Source organism: Athalia rosae, chromosome 6, assembly GCF_917208135.1.
Source record: "Athalia rosae chromosome 6, iyAthRosa1.1, whole genome shotgun sequence".
NCBI classification, from domain to species: Eukaryota; Metazoa; Arthropoda; class Insecta; order Hymenoptera; family Athaliidae; genus Athalia; species Athalia rosae.
The window spans coordinates 2,270,241-2,286,708 of NC_064031.1; the positions used below are offsets into that span (position 1 = coordinate 2,270,241).

Genomic DNA, 16,468 nt, shown 5'->3' on the forward strand with positions numbered 1-16,468 from the left:
TTATGATGACGTTTTAGATGACATATCGTTCACGATGCAGATGAAAATCTAGCGCTGGAGGAATCAGTTTCGAATAAACCGAATTGTATTAGGATTATGTATTTATCTATCCAGAGTAGTGAGAAAAGGAAAATGCTTCGATTCTGGAGAAATTGAGGGGACACGTATAGAAAGAAAAACGTTTCATCGCGATTTTGATAGCGAATATGGCAGCGTTACCGATAATCGCTGATCCAAAAGCAAAACCGCAAAAAAACGATGGAGGATCCAAGAATGGTGAAAAATCTGACAAGAAATTAACAGTTTTAGAAACGCACGGCTACACCTTGGGACAAACTATCGGTACTGGATCATACGCGACCGTAAAGGCACGTTGAGGGAAAAAGATTCAACGAATCGTTTAATAATGTGTTAAAATATACTGACATTATTACCTCTCTTCGCGTTTTCTGCAGGTCGCTAAATCCGAACGCCACGGTTGTCGAGTGGCGGTAAAAATCGTCTCGAAATTTCAGGCCCCAGGGGATTATTTGAAAAAATTTTTACCCCGCGAAATCGAAGTCGTCAAAGGACTGAGACATCCGAATTTAATTCGTTTTCTTCAAGCAATCGAAACAACGCATAGGTACGAGCGAACGATGGAACAAATTCTACTCTGAATTTCTCACCGTAATTCTAAAATATGTACAGGGTTTACATAGTAATGGAATTTGCGCAGAATGGTAGTTTATTGGATGTAATACGTCGGGATTCTCACATAGACGAAGGACGAGGTCGCCGATGGTTTAGGCAATTGATCGACGCCGTCGATTATTGCCATGAACGAGGTGTGGTTCACAGGTAAAGGGAAAATAAAACAACGGACCAAGTACCAGAATTTGATAGGATCATTTAACTGCACATAGGGATATAAAATGCGAGAATTTGTTAATCGACTCCGCCTTCAACATAAAATTATCGGATTTTGGATTCGCTCGGGGTCACATGAAACCCAAAAATGGAATAGCACCCCTCAGCGAAACGTTTTGCGGTAGTTACGCATACGCTTCTCCGGAAATTCTTAGGGGTGTCCCTTACCAGCCACAGTTATCGGACATTTGGTCCATGGGTGTGGTTTTGTATACAATGGTATACGGCAGACTTCCTTTCGACGATACAAACTACGCCCAGCTTCTTAAGGTACCCAGGTACACTGGAATCAACAAATATTTTCAAACAGCGGCAAATTAGAATATCCTTCTATTTTATTTTCAATTCAAACTGCCGTACAACAACGTGACTAGCATTTCCTTCATCCTAGTAGCAAGTACAAAATAAGGTGACGTTCCCGAAGGAACCAAAGGTTTCGTCCGAATGCCGAGCTCTCATAACTCGAATTCTTGCACCTCAAAGTTCCAGACTTCGTATCGCGATAATAAGAAATGATTCCTGGTTAGCCGCTTCGATTGCTGTCGCGCAAACATCAACAACAGATTATTCGATGGTAATCAGAAAAGGACGAATAAAATTTCAGTCAGTCTTTCTACATTGAACTTGAATTTTTGTGTTGCAGGATTTGCCTGCAGTTTTCGATAAGGGTATGGAACATTGTTCGGAGAAAGAAGTTGATAAAATTTTGAAAAAAGATCATAAACAGTTGTCTACGAAATTAAAAGTAGAAGAAAAAGCTCAGATGACGGACGCAAAGTCCGATTTAGCAAAAACAATTTCTTCAACTTTGAACGTAGACTTCGTTGAGCCAGAGAAAGAAGGAAAATCAAGCTACCAAGATGAAGACCTTGCATAATATCCAGACTTTTTTTGGCATTTTTTCAAATTGACAACGCATTTCTAATAGGTTTATTTCTTTTTTTTTATACATGTAAATGGTGGATTGAATGAAATTGAACACGATAATACCATTCGGTATAAAATTTACAACATTTTATTCACTGCAGGATTTCATGATCCTTTCCGCTAAACTAACTACGCCTTTTTACTCTAATACATACTGTGAAGGTATTTGATCGTGCAATGAATACATACGCAAATATTGCAATGACAGAAATGCTAGAATTAAAAGTTCATCTTTCTTCAGCCTTCTCGTTATAAAATCACTAAAGCATTGATCTATACCTCGCAAATATTAGCAGCACCATTGTACTCATAATAAAAATGCCGGGCGCGGTTATCGCGTGAATCTTTTCCATTTCCTCTGCAAAAGAAAAGGGTAAACTATTCAGTTGGATAAGCGAAAACGGACCAGAAATAACTCTATGAGATTAATTTGGACAAGTACCATCTTCATCCACTAAGGGCTCCCAACCCAAGCTCCGATCAATTGCCATTTTCCATTGAGAATAGAGAACATCTCGCTCTGATTCGAAGTAAATCATAGATTTCAATTGAGACTGAATCGACTAGCACTAGGTAAATTAACATTCTTACCATCCTCAGTTATGGAAGGGATAAAAGTATCGCTTGGTACAGCTGCGTCGAGCTTGACATCCCATTTACGTATACCACTTGCGCAGCCAGCAGCAATCGCAGCACCCAGTGCAGTAGTTTCACACATTAATGGCCTGACTTCCTTGCGAAAGATTACGTGTAAATAATATTACAAATTTCTCTTTGACAAACTGTGAAATGGAATTGCGTTATATTCTGTAAACACGCTTTGAAGAAAGCATAAAACTTACCCACAGGCACACCACAGATATCAGCTTGCATTTGCATGAGTAAATTATTTGTGGTCATACCACCATCTACTAAAAGTTTCGATAATACCAAGCCAGTATCTTTCTTCATGGCTTCTAAAATATCGCGTGTCTGAAAGCATACGGCTTGTAAAGCAGCCTTTATAATATGCGCGCTGTTAGTATCCTCTGTTATCCCACATATAACGCTGAAAATATGACATTGCAATAGCTGAATATCAAAGAGAAACCCTACACCAAAGCACCCATGCTTTCTTCACACAAGTCAAAAATTCATAAGACTCTCACCTCCGAGCATCTTTTCTCCAATAGGGGGCATACAACCCGGCAAATGCAGGTACGAAAGTAATTCGATTATCGCTATAAACTTGTTGGACTATAGATTCACATTCATTAACATCTGTTAAAATCCCTAAGTTTTCTTTCAACCATTGTATAACTGCACCAGCTATCGCAACTGAACCTTCTAGGGCATATACAGGTTGTGCATTGGCACCAAATTGATAAGCAACTGTTGTTAACAAACCATGAGACGAATCTACGATCTGAAAGATATAGAACCAAGTTCGTTTACTTAGTTCTCCAGATAACTCGTTATCTTTAGAAAATATTCTTACCGCAGAACCTGTATTGTACAAAAGGAAGCAACCCGTGCCATAGGTACTTTTTGCTTGGCCTTGTTGCAGGCACATTTGACCGACTAGTGCTGATTGTTGATCTCCTAGACACTGAAAAAGATGTTACCATTGATTGATTATCCTTGTGGGCTAGGAATTGAAGGAATCGGTTGATTTTTATGCTGAGGCTTACTCCTGATATAGGAACCCCCCTCAACAATCCTTCTTGAATATGGCCATAGATTTCTGAGGAACTACGTATTTGAGGTAGTATATCAAGAGGAATATCAAAAAAGGACAACAACACTGGATCCCATTTAAGGGTTTCTATATTCATCAGCATTGTCCTGGAGGCATTTGTCACATCTGTACTGTGCACACCGCCATTTATTCCACCAGTTAGATTCTGAGGAATGATGACAGATTATAAAATGAAATTACCGATCTAACAAATCTGAAACGCTCACCCAAATAATCCAAGAATCTACCGTTCCGAACAAACATCTTTTCTGTTTTATGGCCTCTCTCACTCGAGGAACATTTTTTAGCAGCCATTTTAATTTTAAAGCACTGAAGTATGGACTAATTGGTAGTCCACACAACGGTTTTAAGTAATTCTTATTTTGATATCGAACTTTTTTGAGAATCTCATCAACGATACTGGTGGTTCGCATATCCATCCATACTACACAGACAAAATAATCGATTCACAGTGGATCCATAATCCTGAATCATCATTCTCAACATACCTATGGCATTATACAATGGTTCTCCAGTCACGGAGTCCCAGACAATTGTTGTTTCTCTTTGGTTTGTTACCCCAATAGCGACAATATCCGAAGGATCAATTGTTAATTGCTGTAAATTTGTAACCGTTTGATCAAGACACTCTTGAACAGCTCTCAATATCTCTAAGGGATCTTGTTCAACCCATCCTTCCTTCGGACACGATTGCGTTATTGATACTTGATGGTAGGTCAACACCTCTGCTGTATTAGCGGCAAAAACCTGTAAAGGATTTGAACCCTCACTTTGTATTCCTAAGGTTTGATTGTCATGAGCTTGTGAGCTGTTATTCAGTCGAGTTATAGTTAACAGATGTGGAAATGCATTGCAGTTGAAATCCCTGATACTGATAATTACTTTACGGAGTTTGGCAAAGGTGGTGAAATTTTAAATTACCAAAAATCTCGCACTGCCGGTCCCTTCGTCAATAGCACCGACAAGTGGGCCGTATCTGCTCATTGACTCATTTTTAATCATTTGCAAAATTTTTAAACAATGACGGAAATTCACTATTAGTTGCTCATAAGAACCCTCTGAACGGGCAATTAAATTTAGTGTAGAGACTAATGATTTATTGCACTGATAAACTAAACACTCATAAATGAATCAATACTATAAACTCCTCGAATGCATTTGACAGATAACGTTCCAGCAGACGCAATGGTAGACGTCACAATTTCGTATTATGCAACATAGACCACACTTAAAAAAACATAGGAATTTAGGAAATCGATGAATGAAAATCTCGAGTAATTGTCATTTTAGAGATAGTATATATAGTATAGAAAAATATTAATGTATTATTCGGCCATTCAGCTTAGGTTAAACAGAAGAAAATATAGGGTTATTCACGCTGAAATATTTTCTGTTGTGAACTGAGCTCAACGTCGTCTGCACTACCGCCAATCTTTACTAGCGGACGAAACGTCAGTTTAAAGGTATATGGTGGCGCGGCGCTTTAACGAATTTTTCACATCTAATTATTTAATAAATGGTAACTGTTAATCAGATAGTATTTCCGTTTGCCTTCTTTAGGTCAAGTAAATTATTCTCCGATATCTATTCTGGACGTTCAGTTTATATTTTTTAAAGATCAGGCGCGTTGCCACGTTTTATATGGGGGTCTTTTCCACACCCCTATAGTTGTCGGCGAACTACGAAGGCGTCTGGTCATTTACTCCCGTTTTCATAAGGGGACGTAAATGGCGTTGCGAAGGAGGTTTCTCTCTGCTATTTTGGTCGCTACCAATCTCTCGGATTGACCAAACGAAAGTTCTCAAGTCAGTGCTGGCAACTTTTTATAATTTTCTATACTTGCAATTTTTAACGATGTCACAGAAAACTTATTCTTTACACAATTATTATTTGTTTTCTCACTCGATTTTCTTTACCACCATTTCATGCAGGGTTATTTTGTCAAATCCGTTATGTTTCATACTTGCATTTCATACACAGGCACCAACTATATTCGATCATCCTATTTTTTGAATCACTAGCTTTCACCCTCTCGTTGAAATTCATCAGTCCAAAATCTTTCTAACATCATTTATCAAATTCAATCTTTTCGAAAATTGCTTCAAAATGTATCACGATTTAAGGTTAGATGACAACTTTAAGTTCTTCCTACTTTATTCATAATTCTTTCTTCCCAGTTTCTGTATTTTGATTTTTTTTTAATGAACTAACGTTTTTACATAACTAAGAATACATTTAAAAGATCCCCTTTTCGAGAACTTTGCTCTGAATTTGATTCTAACAACTCATTGTTAATATTTCCCATCTCTTCCTATATTTCAGATGCCTTTGCAATGACTGCGGACGCAGAAAAAGATTGTACGCATTGTTTGATCTGCAACAGCAAAGTTGGAGTATCGACAAGAAATAGCGTTAAAATATTTGGCTCAACTTCTGTTGCTGCAACAGAAAAACCGCTAGTGGATATAATATGTTCCGTACTAGACGTAGAATTGAATAAAGAAAGTGTGCATTCCTTGGTAGTCTGCAAAAAATGCTTCAAGTTATTCAATGAGGTAGGAGGAATGAGTTCCTCTTATTCATAATACTGTTGCAGATGCAATAAGTTCATAACTAATTCAGGGTAGAATACTCTGAAAAATGGTCTATAATTCTATTTTGTAGGTCGATGAATTGGAAAGTAGACTGGCAGAAGTAAAACTAGAAATATACACAAACTATAAAAGAACGGCTCAAAAGTTAGCCAATGCTGTTCATCAAGATGAAGAAGAATGCAATGACCACGATTATGTGGAAAACCTGGACATACAGGCCTCAGAATCACCTGGAAATCCGAAATTCAAACAGAAAGTTAAGAAAAAAATCAACAATTCTCCAAAAGTTGCCACCGACAATACCCTAGATAAGGTACGATGTCAAGCATATACATTTATTCCTATTTTTCTTTAAAGAACGTATGTTTGGAACACTGTTATTCACAGGAAGAGGAAGCAGCCAATAGTCAGGCCGAGAGTATGGAAAACATAGAACTACTCGACGAAGACGTGCATAGTGTATACATAAAAGTTGAAGCTGACGCCAACACCGACGTTTTGGAAACGAGAAAATCCAATGCAAAAAAAAGTAAACTTAATATGAAGACGGAAACCGCTCCAGAACAGGCAAGTAGCTCATCAACTAATACGCAACAAAGCTAAGCATATATACAGATCAGTAATTCGTAATCAGAAATAATTTTCGGTAACTTTTCGCAGCTAGTAGAGCGAGATGGTTCAATGTATACTTGTTTACTATGTACCAATGATGAGGAAAAAGCTGTGGGCGATGCAAAAGCAATCACAGCGCATTTGAAAAATGTCCACGATGCGCGTTTGTACATCTGCGACATATGCAGTATGGAATTCAGAAAGAGAAATGAACTTTCCATTCATCTGGACGATCACGTTGCCAATGAAGAAGGAGACTTTCAATGTGAAGTCTGCAACAGAATATTCAGTAATTTACGACTATTCAGAATTCACAAAAGAGTTCACTACCCACAGGCAAAATCTTGGCCATGTGAAACCTGTGGTAAGAGATACAGGTGCGTATCAATCTGTAGAAACTTTATACTACTCACCGCTAAAAAATACCAACTAAAGTCACCCCTCCGTTCTCAGTTCCAGAAATTTGTTAGAGGAACACATTAATACGCACACTGGTGTACGACCATATGCCTGTGAAACTTGCGGCAAAGATTTTGCATCAAAGTATACTTACAAGGCTCACGTCAAGACGCACGAAGTGCGACCGAGACCTTTCGAGTGCCGCCAATGCAACAAGACTTTTTTGAGTCAGCAAAACTTGAATCAACACGAAAGAACGCACAATGGTCTAAAAGAGTACGTTTGCCATCAATGTGGTGAGTTACAATTCAGCCTAATATCTAGAAAAATCACTCGTCACTGTTTCGTTTACTTCAACGTAAGACTGCGTAATTTACTAGGCAAAGCGTTTGGTTCCCCGCATAACCTGGAGGTTCACAACATAGTTCATACCGGTTATAAGCCATACATATGTAGAATTTGCGGTAAGGCATTCGCGCGTAAAGCTGAGATAAGGGATCACGAACGGACTCATACCGGAGAAAAGCCCTATCAATGTGAATTCTGCGGAGCAACATTTAGGTAAATATTGAATACTGTCGATTTTCGAAACTGACGCTCCAGAAGCTAGATGCGTTTAATTCTAATTTCAGTCAAAGATCGAACCTCCAATCTCACAAGCGCGCGACACACTACAACGATAAACGATATAAATGCAACGATTGCGGTAAAGGATTCAAAAGACGTAGACTTCTGGACTACCACATAAAGGCTGCTCACACAGGAGAGAGACCATTCAAGTGCCCGACGTGCACCGCGACATTTGTCTACCCGGAGCACTTCAAGAAACACATGCGTATTCATACGGGCGAAAAGCCGTATCTATGCGAAGTGAGTTGAACAAGACATTAATTTTTATGGCTCGACACTAGAAACGTTTATCTCTGAGTTACTGATATAAAATCAACACGTTTCAGGTATGTGGAAAAGCATTTAACAGCAGAGACAACAGAAACGCTCACCGGTTTATACACAGCGATAAAAAACCCTACGAATGCTTGGTCTGCGGGATGGGATTTATGAGAAAACCTCTACTCTATACTCACATGCAAACCCAGGTATAAATAATTACTTCGAACGGTATAATCTCACAATCAGTCGGAATCGCATTGTATAATAATTTGAATTTTCAGGGTCATTTGAACGATACAATAGTTGTCAATCAACCGCGATTGACTACCGAAGATGATCAAGTAATCACGATACCGGATGGGGACGTTGAACTTTTGATGGAGGGCGCGGACCACGAACAGGTAAATATTCGTATCCCATTTCACGTGCGCCCTATTTCAGATCTAGCAATAAAATTTGACCTATTCCGTATCTCCATCTATTTTTTGATCCTACCTATGAATATATTTTCCTTTTTCCCCGTCCTGACCTGAAAGAACAAAAAAAGAACCAAGATATATGAGTTTTGATCTTATCGCGCGATTGACCCATGGAACTTTACTTTCATGACGCAGGAGACCGAATTGTACATAACCGATTTAAAAGATCACGTAATTATACAAGAAGGGGATGAGATATACCAGGAAGGTAGCGTCCTAGGTATTCCATCGGAGGAAACAATCGCGGAAGAAGACGTCGATCATCTCGTCGTTGACGGCCAGGTCTCGAATATAATATAAAATGACAGTTATATCGCAAAATAACCACGAGATAATCTGACCGTTTTATTTTTCATTCAGATGGACTTCACTGAAAATGAAGTAATGGGATGTAAAGCTGAAGATTCCGAACACGTAGAAGAAGTTTATAGCTATAACGAAAGCGAAGACGGTTCGACAATAGTTGTACCGACCACATCGCATTACGAAGAAATTGTGGGGGATAAAAACTCAGTACGATTGGTACAGATAAGAATTCCAGCTTCCGCTACGGGGGATGGAAGAAATTGGTTAAATTTAGTACAAACTAGTGAAAACACATGATAAATATTACCGATTATAAGTATAGACCGCTTCCAGAATTTATGTCAAACGAAAAATGATTAATCGAATAAAAATTGATCAAATAAAATGAATAATAATTCAAACATCAAACCGATCTCAACATTTTTATTACCCTTCCTAGATCATTTCAATATTCCTACCACCTATCGTCCAAAAATAATGTTGATAATAAAGTACGAGAATAACTCAGCAGGGAAGTTATCAATTATCGGTAGTCTGAGTTATCGCCCATTCGTTTTTCAAATACAGAATTACACAAAACTCGTACCATTACCAGGTAAATTTCGGTACCTGAAGAGGTAAAAAAACCGAATTTCAATCGGAAATATTCATTCAATAGGAAATAATCATGATCAATCACAAGAGAATAGAATTGCAATTATGCAATTTTCAAGTGCAGTTAGAGGATCCTATATAATAATGAATTAGGCAAAGAGCTATACGTGCACCTATAAATTGAAGTTGGTAAATGATATAGGAATAAGAGAAAAAAAAAGTAAAAGAATAAGAATAAAGGAGAAGAATGAGTGAAATTGAGTATAGGGGGTTCAGAGAACCACCGAGGAAGCTTCCATTCAGTGATCAATTATGCCCCAGGAGATGTCCTTTATGCCCGTTTGGATGCGAGGCGAGAATCTTGGTGGCGTCTCTATAAGTTAAATTGAGCGTGAGTAATAATCAAACCTGGGAAATTCCATGTCACCTCTTAATGTCTTTTGGCTTCTGGCTTCTTGGTTCGCTCCAAGGAGAAGAATTAGATTTTCAGCGGGCTCGGTGCGGATTTTCGCGAAGAAGAGTTCGCCGCGGTTCCACCGATCTTATATAATTCGACTTTTGGAGTTTTCCCCACATTAAAATCTGCAAACCTACTATTTTTATACCTTCACCCTTATTATATGGGATATTCCTATAGATATATGGAGAGCAAATCCGGGGAATCTTTTCCAACCAGATGGTGTCCTTTCTCTTTACCAGTCTCCCCCTTTACGCTGTAACAATGAAGAAATTTTCGAGCCATAATACGAGACTAATGACCAAACCGCTACCGCAATGTAGGTATATAGAAACCGTTATATTGTCAAGGTAAAAGCCACAATCCGCAACCCGGTAACCAATATCCTCTTCTTCGTTGACCATGAAGATGAGAGCGGCGGAAACTCGATGGAACTTATGAAACCGGGAAGCCGAAAGTAGCTTGCTGGCCTAATATCTGCAATTACAAGTAAAGCTTCCAGTACGGAATATGAGTAAGTGTAGAAAAGCGAAGAGGAAAGGAGAAACGTAGGAAGAGATAGCTGAGGGAGAGGCATCTCGGATGTTAAACCGAGAGAAATGTACGTATACATGTACGAAAGTCCTCGTCTCTTAGGATCCTCTGAAATCAAATGACGGAGTCTTACGTAATGAGCTTATGCTTCGCTTTAAGTTCTACGTAGACTAAAATTCATTCACCATATAATAAAGATATTTAATCCGGAGTTGGTTCTGCAGTTCGAGTGAAAATTTCAATTCTCAATTTGTCAAAATTCACCTCAACTCTGCATTAAGTTATCTTCATAATTAGCGTTGCTTCGCGAAAAGAATACAGCTGTATACCTTCGTATTCGTGATCAGAGAGATCAATGTGAAAAAATAAAAAAATCCAAAAAATTGTCGATATATAAACAAACGTGGATAATTGATGGATTTGTTTAAAGTTTCCAGTTTGAACGCACAGACCGCTAAGAGAGTTCGGTTAATGTTCGCCTGGGTGTTATCATTAGTTGGAGTTCCCCACTGTATGTGTTATTACTAACTAACTACGGTTTGCTAGGTAGTAACGTTATAGGTCCAACAGCGATAATTAGATTATCCTACGGGGAAACGGAGTGGAGAACACGTCGGGTGTAACGCGTATGTAATTATTATTCTATAAGCGTTGCTCTTTACATATATGATACATGTATATATCATATATTTGAGTTGTATTCCAACATTAGAAATTTACGCACGGGATAAACGTGCGTTACGTTTTAATTACACGCTAAATAATTCAAAATCAAAATCAAATATTTCAATTGCGATCGGTACAGGGGGTAGTTTTTCGATGAAATTAATTATCGTAAGATTAATAAAAGTGGTCGAAGAAAAGTTACAAGCACATCTGTAATAGTACACGGGGTATGCCCATGTCACGTATATTTCTAAGATGAATATTCTCGTAGCCCTGCATTCGTCAAGGTTGTATATAGTCAGACTAACATCCACCTTCTCCGAGTCAAGGGATCGGAGTCATTAGTACACATCAGCATTTGATTAATGAACCAATGTTTTTATGTAGAATTAACCAAAACGCTATGTAAATAAGCTATTAATTAAGAGAAAGGACGTATTTTTCATTTCACCATACACGCGTACCAAGGGTAGCTACCTATACATGTATACCTTTTTGCCTCTTAACCCTTCCTTCCGTTCTTTTTTATTTATTCATTATTTTTTCTCTCCTCTTCTACCCCCCCCCCCCCCCCCCAATCTTTTTTCTCCCATTATTTTACTTTCTATAATTTTTTTGTATCGCATATAAATAATAACAATAATTTATAGGTATAGTCCGGCTTCTACCACGCGATCGTATACGTATACCTATAAACACACCCCGTGCTGCATTATACCGACCCTTCATCTCTTTCACATTTTATCCCCTGGTCACCGCGTCCTACACCCGCCGTTGACCCTTGAAATTGATGTATTTTATGAATATTATACTTATACCGGACTTACACTCGCTCTACCCAAGTGTTTTTATATACACACACACACACACACATATTCTTCGTGTCTTTATTTATTCTCGTGCAGACCTAGGTGAAAAATAAAATCAAAAAATTAACTTCAAAATCGTGAACAGATTTTTGTAAAAAGAGAAAATTTCCAATTCTTCTCCTCCATCTGCAGTACTCGCATAAATTTTCTCTGTATAAATCTATCCCACGTATATTATATACATACATAGGTACGTACGCATATCGGTGCATGTATATATAAAACATGTACTATAACTGAGAGTTAAGTTAGGGATGCCTATTTTTTATTATATGCGGTTAGTGCGAAAGCATGTTACATTGTCTAAGGAATAATATTAATGATCCTTTATGAGGTTGCTCGGCTGATAATGAATCATGCTACGTATAGAGAGGAGGAGGAGGAGAAGGAGGTTGGATGGGGTTTATTACTGCAGCCATTAAAATATGTAAGCTTGGATTGATTAAAAAACCAAAAAACAAAAAAAACAAAAAAAAAAAAAAAAAGAAAATACAAAAGAGAAGAAAAACAAGGAGATCAGATGCTGTGGGATCGGTATCGATCCGACGTATATGTACTGTGGAAATAAATACAACGATTTTAATTACTTTTATAAATATCCTCCCCTGAAATGTATATATACCTATAATCCTGTTAGATTCAATCTGAATCGTCGTAAGATTGTGAAAAGAGACTGCAGCTATATCCAGCCGTTCACAATCTTTAATTGAACTCTAATCTTTGAGCTAAAAATATATAATAACCGATAATCTACTATCTGTCTTTCCTCAAGTTTTTGCTTCCCCCCTTGTGAAAAATAAAAGAAAATAAGGATACAGAAGTCCTTAGCAGACGTACGCTTATTTCTTCTTTTTCACCCATGTGATCGAGAGGCACGTACGTCCAGATTCGACTTAAAGTCATACGTAGTTAAAAGATAATGAATTTTTTGAAAAGAAAGAAATAAAGAAAGAAAGAAAAAAAGGGCAAACTTCTCTTCAACTTTTCTCGCAAATCCGTTACTGCACGTACGTATACTATACGTATATCTATGAAGGATTTTCGATTGATTTATTTTTTGCTTTTTGCATTATTCGTAAGTTCTTTTAGTTTTCTTCTGGAATTTTTTTTTTTTTTTTTCATTTTATTTTATTTTATTTGTTTTCAACTTTTTTCTTTAAATAACAAATTTCTGCATTAGTCGTTCGGCTGGGATTACGTAGAAATAAGAGCAACGGCTGAGAAGTAGAGACATCGAAGGGACAGGGTGGTTCGGCGAAGGGGGCCGGTGGATTAGCATATTATTTACACTCATCTTGCACGACGGGCGTTCGTTCGGATAGCTGAAGCGTCGCGTCTCGTCGCGTACAACCGAAGGAAGAGCGCACTTCGCGTTTTGCTACCGAAAAGAAGAACTAGAGGACTGAGAAGACAGACGAAGAAGTGGAAGGAAACTCTCGAGGACTAACTTTGAATCTTCTTTCAAACAATACTTATTCCCTGCCAAAGCGTCTCATTTTATTAACTCGCACTGTTACAACGGATAATTCTCCCCGACATTTGAACAATAATAAATCGTCGAACCGAATACATATGTATTCCGATATATCTATATAATACATAACTTTTTAATTATATCGAAAAGTTATTAAAACATTATCAAGTAATCACGCGATCGGAATAACTTAATTTTTTTCATCGCTTATAATTACCTGACAATGTAATCCCACCGTAATTATTATACGTCACGATTGACGGGCTGATCTATTCGAATAACAATAATAACAATAATTGTTATTATCGCATCAGATTTTATCGACGTTAATTAGGTGAACTGAGATCATCCGTTAATTTTTTTTTTTTTTTTTTTCATTTCATCACGACAACGGTTGATTAACTCGTCTCCCATTTTGTAAGCACAAAAACTGCTCGTATAATTAGACGTCTTCGAATGCAATAAAGAGACGCAAAAACAAAAAAAAAAGAGAGAGACCAACTTCCATCGATAAAAATTTATTGCGAAGAACGTATGCATAGCCTGTGTGCTCGAAGAATTAAAACTTCGTTGAGAAATCGTTTCAATCGCAATCGAACAATTTTTTTCTCATTTCATAAGGATTTCGATTAATAAAGTGAGCATTATACTCGGCTACGTATATATCCTATTTGACCCACTTGAAATTTTTCAAATTCAGGTGAAAATCGTCGTTCCATTCCGAGTCCTATTTTCAAACGTCGATCCGATGCGAAAAGTTTGGAGAATTTTGAGAAATTTCTTCGAGAATAAGGCGATGTAATTAGAAAGAAAGTTTCGAAGATGGCCTCCTCTTACCATTTTTCGTTTTCTTCTCGATTTTTGTGGGCAAACTTTCGCCGCGCACCTGATTCAACGGATCGAATAGGTAATTCGAATCGGAAATGTTGAGGTCCTTCCGTTTGGCCCGGGAAAAGGGATCGCAGTTTGAAGTTTATATACACATACACGTGTAGTGCCTACACTTTGCTCGAACTTGGCACGGTCTATCTCAATGGCTGTTCAAAGACGAACTGCTAGCCCTTAAGGGCTCGAAAAACCTCCTCATGAATCAAGGGGTGAGCATTAAGCCGCCATGTTCACACGTTGTCGCGGTGTGACGAGGACAAAGAAAAAAAAAAGGAGATTATATTTACCTAATTGGAAAAAGGGATAGAAATTTTTCCTGTCCATGATAAAAATAATAGGGGGAGGGGTAAGAATTAGGTAAGTAAGAAAACAAAAATGAGGAATGAAAAAATTAAAAAAATAAGTAAGTACGTAAGCGAGTGTCGAATAAAACAGAAAAAGAAACTCTTCAGCCGGCAGTTATTAGGGGAGTTTATCGCCATCCTTACGCATAAAGGAGACCCCGAAAAATTGCTCTTTGCTTCGCTGGTGTCCGACAACAGCTGAGAAATTTTACCTTTTTTTTCGTTCTCCAAAAAAAAAAAATAACGAATAAACAAAAAGGAACGAGATGAGATAAAAGAAGGGAAGTAAAAAATGAGGAGGACGTACAAAAAAAAAAAAAAAGGACGTGAAAAAAATGAGATAAATAACGAAATGGAAGAAAAACTTTTCTCGCCCTGCCAATAACTTTTAAAGAAATAACTTCCAACATTTTATACACGCTCTTATAAATTTTACAACAAACCGCAATTGCAATCAGTAAATATATAAGTATACATTACGTGTAGATGCGTCTGTATAATTTGTACTAGAGCAGCTGTGAAGGAAATTTTTTTGATTTGATTTCATCCCATATCTTTGCTTCGCTTTGGCTTTTTTTTCTCCCCGCAGGATATCGTCGTCGCCGACCACATCTGTAATTTCAACCCCTTTGAAGTTGTTTTTTAATTTCTCACACAGCAGATGACTCGATACGAATGACACCAGGTCCTGTTGAATTAATTATACCCTCGATCGTTATAAATAAAATACATGTATGTACCACCGTATGGATGACGTGTGTATACATAACTAATGTCGTATTTACTTGGCGTAATTAAATGTTACGTAGCATTTACCGTATGTGTATAGATTGAATGTACGTACGCCCGCGTTTCGAGGGCGTACGTCGGTGCAAGTCAAGGGTGTATTGGAAGGGAGGAGAGGTAAGAGAAGAGTGCCGCGGCGGTGGTTATAAGGCCGACAACCTAGATCTACATTAATCACTGCCATCTGCGGTCGCACGCAGTTCCTTGGAAAGGATAAATTTTCGTTGTCAGGAGCAATCGAATCGTACCGTTAAATTATAATAATATTCAACGTCGAAGAGACGGGGACCTCTCCTTACACGTATACCTCAAAATTTATTTACCGATTTTTCTCCCTCTCTTCGAATATCGATTCTTTTTTTTTCGAAAGTATAGGTTTTTGAGAAAACTAGTTGAAGAAAGAAAAAAAAAAAAACGGAAAATCCAACGCGTACGAGTTTAACGATTTTCGCGTACATAATACAACGACTAATTTGTTAGATCGCTTTTTTAAAGCATCGTAAATATAATACAAGGTAAATTGCTTGTTTCTTTTTTTTTTTTGATTTCTTTTCTCTATTTTATTCGTTTTTTTATTTCCACTTGACCCACCGAATCGCGTTAACGAGGCCGTGAAAGTTAATGAAATTATAAAACGTACAACAATCTGTACAAAGCGGGATGAAACTTGGTGAAAATTTGCAAAAATTTCTAAAAGTCAAAGAATCGTCGGCTATCTATTCAGCTCGATTTAAAATCTCCAAAATATCGTCGAGATGAGAAATTCAAAACGCGGAGAAAAAAATCAGAGTCAAATCGAAAATGTTAAGTAAATCACCCGCCGGTACGCCTGTATTTTCACATTTTCTTTCGCGACAGTTTCCTCTTAACCCCCGTCATTTTTTCTGCTCACATACCGCCCATATACCCTGTATATTTTCTCAAATACATAAAATCACAGAAAATACATGGTCATGTACACACGTTCATCTACGTGTACACGTAACCCGTTCATATATGTA

The 16,468-nt window shown here is 37.7% G+C and overlaps 3 protein-coding genes across 8 annotated transcripts; 2 read left to right on the top strand and 1 right to left on the bottom strand.

Moving 5' to 3' along the window:
- The first annotated feature begins 206 nt into the window (after positions 1-206).
- LOC125501356 (testis-specific serine/threonine-protein kinase 4-like) lies at positions 207-1,786 on the top strand. Its single transcript, XM_048656841.1, has 6 exons — positions 207-368; positions 456-625; positions 691-840; positions 906-1,179; positions 1,304-1,483; positions 1,553-1,786. Exons 1-6 carry the CDS (start codon positions 207-209, stop codon positions 1,784-1,786), a joined length of 1,170 nt encoding a protein of 389 aa, XP_048512798.1.
- LOC105691792 (glycerol kinase-like) lies at positions 752-5,038 on the bottom strand. 4 transcript variants are annotated; one of them, XM_012410517.3, is made up of 10 exons: positions 4,496-5,038; positions 4,063-4,321; positions 3,781-3,998; positions 3,507-3,719; positions 3,314-3,424; positions 2,985-3,241; positions 2,679-2,884; positions 2,428-2,565; positions 2,279-2,356; positions 1,909-2,194 (listed from the first exon to the last, which is right to left on the bottom strand). In XM_012410517.3, the coding sequence occupies exons 1-10, from the start codon at positions 4,574-4,576 to the stop codon at positions 2,097-2,099; spliced, it is 1,659 nt and encodes a 552-aa protein (XP_012265940.3). In that variant the 5' UTR covers positions 4,577-5,038; the 3' UTR covers positions 1,909-2,096. The 4 variants fall into 4 exon arrangements, 2 of the variants coding, with proteins under 2 accessions (XP_012265940.3, XP_020711348.1); XR_007278825.1 differs by lacking the exons at positions 1,909-2,194; positions 2,279-2,356 and adding an exon at positions 752-1,192 and having other exon boundaries at positions 2,428-2,569; XR_007278824.1 differs by lacking the exon at positions 1,909-2,194 and having other exon boundaries at positions 2,428-2,569.
- A 201-nt stretch (positions 5,039-5,239) lies between these two features.
- On the top strand, positions 5,240-9,263 carry LOC105691791 (zinc finger protein ZFP2-like). 3 transcript variants are annotated; one of them, XM_020855688.2, is made up of 12 exons: positions 5,240-5,379; positions 5,897-6,129; positions 6,239-6,481; positions 6,526-6,735; positions 6,829-7,157; positions 7,234-7,475; positions 7,560-7,740; positions 7,812-8,049; positions 8,136-8,276; positions 8,352-8,471; positions 8,685-8,831; positions 8,910-9,263. In XM_020855688.2, the coding sequence occupies exons 2-12, from the start codon at positions 5,908-5,910 to the stop codon at positions 9,150-9,152; spliced, it is 2,316 nt and encodes a 771-aa protein (XP_020711347.1). In that variant the 5' UTR covers positions 5,240-5,379; positions 5,897-5,907; the 3' UTR covers positions 9,153-9,263. The 3 variants fall into 3 exon arrangements, with proteins under 3 accessions (XP_020711347.1, XP_012265939.1, XP_012265938.1); XM_012410516.3 differs by having other exon boundaries at positions 6,556-6,735; XM_012410515.3 differs by lacking the exon at positions 5,240-5,379 and adding an exon at positions 5,552-5,697.
- The last annotated feature ends 7,205 nt before the right edge of the window (positions 9,264-16,468 follow it).

Excerpts from the sequence above, each read along its gene's own strand:
- LOC105691791 (XM_020855688.2), top strand. The coding sequence starts at position 5,908 with ATGACTGCGGACGCAGAAAAAGATTGTACGCATTGTTTGATCTGCAAC. Across the intron at positions 8,277-8,351 it reads ATACTCACATGCAAACCCAG|GGTCATTTGAACGATACAAT; the intron begins GTATAAATAATT and ends TTGAATTTTCAG. Across the intron at positions 8,832-8,909 it reads ATCTCGTCGTTGACGGCCAG|ATGGACTTCACTGAAAATGA; the intron begins GTCTCGAATATA and ends TTTTTCATTCAG.
- LOC125501356 (XM_048656841.1), top strand. The coding sequence starts at position 207 with ATGGCAGCGTTACCGATAATCGCTGATCCAAAAGCAAAACCGCAAAAA. Across the intron at positions 369-455 it reads GATCATACGCGACCGTAAAG|GTCGCTAAATCCGAACGCCA; the intron begins GCACGTTGAGGG and ends CGTTTTCTGCAG. Across the intron at positions 1,180-1,303 it reads ACTACGCCCAGCTTCTTAAG|CAAGTACAAAATAAGGTGAC; the intron begins GTACCCAGGTAC and ends TCATCCTAGTAG.
- LOC105691792 (XM_012410517.3), bottom strand. The coding sequence starts at position 4,576 with ATGATTAAAAATGAGTCAATGAGCAGATACGGCCCACTTGTCGGTGCT. Across the intron at positions 3,425-3,506 it reads GGGGGGTTCCTATATCAGGA|TGTCTAGGAGATCAACAATC; the intron begins GTAAGCCTCAGC and ends CATCTTTTTCAG. Across the intron at positions 2,566-2,678 it reads TATCTGTGGTGTGCCTGTGG|TCAGGCCATTAATGTGTGAA; the intron begins GTAAGTTTTATG and ends TTCGCAAGGAAG.